The 2,500-nt window shown below is 44.4% G+C and overlaps 1 protein-coding gene across 1 annotated transcript in view; it reads right to left on the bottom strand.

Annotated features, from left to right (window-relative positions):
- LOC143136457 (ATP-binding cassette sub-family C member 9-like) overlaps positions 1–2,500 on the bottom strand; it is a 59,413-nt gene that overhangs the window by 19,342 nt on the left and 37,571 nt on the right. The window contains exons 23-25 of the mRNA XM_076297179.1: positions 2,084–2,209; positions 1,351–1,450; positions 423–724 (exon numbers count right to left, since the gene is read on the bottom strand). Of these exons, the coding sequence (XP_076153294.1) occupies positions 423–724; positions 1,351–1,450; positions 2,084–2,209 (528 nt within the window). The remainder of the gene's footprint in view (positions 1–422; positions 725–1,350; positions 1,451–2,083; positions 2,210–2,500) is intronic.

Raw genomic sequence — 2,500 nt, 5'->3', positions numbered from 1 at the left:
GTTCAAACAGACACATACAAACACAGATGCATGCACACACACACAGATAAATGTGTGTGTGCACACACAGACATACACACTCACACACACACACACACACACACACAGACACACTAACATCAACTAACATCCACTGAGTATGTAAGCACACTAAAACAAAAGTTTATTTTTACATTTTACATCACTGCATCATAACCTTCTTGAAGATCACATGCCATCTTCTGCCTTCCTATAAGAACTTACACTTAAAGTTGAGTGGTATATAGCAGCCGCTTTTATACAAAGCGACACAGACTCGCAACTGCGGGTCCGGAAATGGAACCTTGGTTGACTGGGATGTCAGGCCACCGGTGAGGTTACCGTTGCTCCATCGCGCCCCCTCAAAAAGAACTCTTTTGCATCGGCGGCCACTCCGTTCTCACCTCATTGTAGCTGTCTCCATCCTCAGTGAAGTTGGAGTAGGTGGTGAAGTTGGAGTCGGTGCTGAAGTTGGAGGTACTGTTGAAGGACGAGCCGTTGGACCTGTTGGCGGAGGTCCAGTAGGCCAGCCAGTAGTCGATAGCCACCATGACCGAGTGCTTGAGCAGCTTGGAGAACACCATCATGAAGACCATGAAGAAGCCACCGGAGGACAGGTACCGCCAGCACACCTTCCAGGGGATCTTGGACCGGCGGCTGGTGGTGGTGGACATGTTGTCATCTTCGTCCTCCTCTTCTTCCTCCTCTGTTGGGGGAAATGGAGGGGGTAAAACACAAGTGGTTGTCTTGGAATGCCCCACTTAACAGTGTGATGAAATGCAGGAAATTGGCTGTCAACATACAACAATTAGTTAAGGATGCAGTGCAATGTAAAAATGCAGCATCTTGACCCTTTTTTTCCTTTAGTATTTCTAGATACTATGTCATCATGAAGGCAGAGTAAAGATATAGTGCAAACACAACCCCCCAACGACGTCGAACACATACACACACACACAGACAAAATTGTATGTGTATTCTTAATCTGTGTCATTACTATTATTACATCTATTTAGATCTAAAATATAAAACAGCAAAGCACATTGTTTGTTTTCATTATGCTTGCAATAAGAGGCAGCAGAGGTGCTTTGGAGGGAAGCTGTTACACCTCTACTAGCTCTCCAGCCGGAAAGAATGTTTGATGGCGTTCCAACTCTGCTTAAAAGCTCCATTTGGCTACCACCACAAACAGCGCTTCCATGGGAACAGCGAAACATTTCAACCGAAGATTCTAGAGCGCTCTACTTAGATCTCTGACTTCAACTGACACTAGCTTGCTAGCTCTCTACAACCACATCTAGCATTCATGTGGACATTCGGGAGAAGAGTCACCTTCGTCCTCGTCATCAACCTGGTTTTTGGCTTCACGAGAGTAGAAGGCTCTTCTCAGCGTCTTTCTCTCCAGTGTGGTCTGGCTCTCCAGCTCCGTGTCCTACAGTCACCAGAGACAAACACCTTATGATGAGTGATCACTATCGCCTTATTCATATTCACTATGAGTCACCACTTCCAACACCTGTTTACATAATGCCATTTCACATGTTAGGCTGACTCAACTTCTGTATGTAGCAAATAATAACAACTTCACTCAGTGGATAATAAGACACAATTTATGGTCATACAAGTTTGCATAATTAAGATGTTAAACAATTATAAAATTGCATTTCCTTCATTTTACAAATCCTTCATTAACAACTATAGTCCTGGTTACACCATTTTCACAATTACCAAGCATTTCTGATTCTGCCACCTTCAGTAACAAACTGACCAGAAGTAAATTAAACTGAATGTCATGAACACTACTGCATTTCTGGCTAAGCTGCAGAAAGGCAGTCTTGACTGCTGAGGTAAAGTAAAAGTTAATTAATTGTAAAGTGACTGGTATTTAGCAGACACTTTTATCCACAGTGACACAGACAGATTCGCAACAGCAGGTTTGGGAATCTAACAATCCAACCAATTGTTAGATAGTGTTGCTGTCACTGTCCCACCAGCAAAGACTAGTGCATCTGTAGCGGAGATAGGAGCACACACAGCATGAGCATTCTAGAAGGCCTGGGCCCACCTTCTCCAGCTCCTGGTCCTGGCGGTTCATGAGGGTCTTCCAGTGCTCGTACAGCTGAACATCATTGTTCTGGATGTCCTTTAGCGTGCCCTCTCTCAGGACAGAGCCATCCTTCATGGCGATGATCTGAATCACAAGAGAGTACACACACACACACACACACACACACACACACGCGCGCACACACACACACACACACACACACATATACAGACACACACACACACATGCACAAATGCATGTTTGTCAGGGCGATGAAGATGGTGAAGATGAGGCTTCATATTTATTGTCCAGCAAGGCTATAAATCACTAGCTGCTTCGTTTTACTAGATATTATCAGGGAGTGAAGGGTAAAGAGGGGGCTTGGCTGCATTTCGCTCTGATAATACTTTCAAAATGATAAGTGCTTGACTTTGT

Source organism: Alosa pseudoharengus, unplaced genomic scaffold (assembly GCF_046254945.1).
Source record: "Alosa pseudoharengus isolate Yale_2024_CS ecotype anadromous, Long Island Sound unplaced genomic scaffold, YU_APseudo_1.1 YU_APseudo_1.1_scf_20, whole genome shotgun sequence".
NCBI lineage: Eukaryota > Metazoa > Chordata > Actinopteri > Clupeiformes > Clupeidae > Alosa > Alosa pseudoharengus.
Note: the sequence above shows the minus strand (reverse complement) of the source record. Positions and strands in the feature narration are given on the sequence as shown.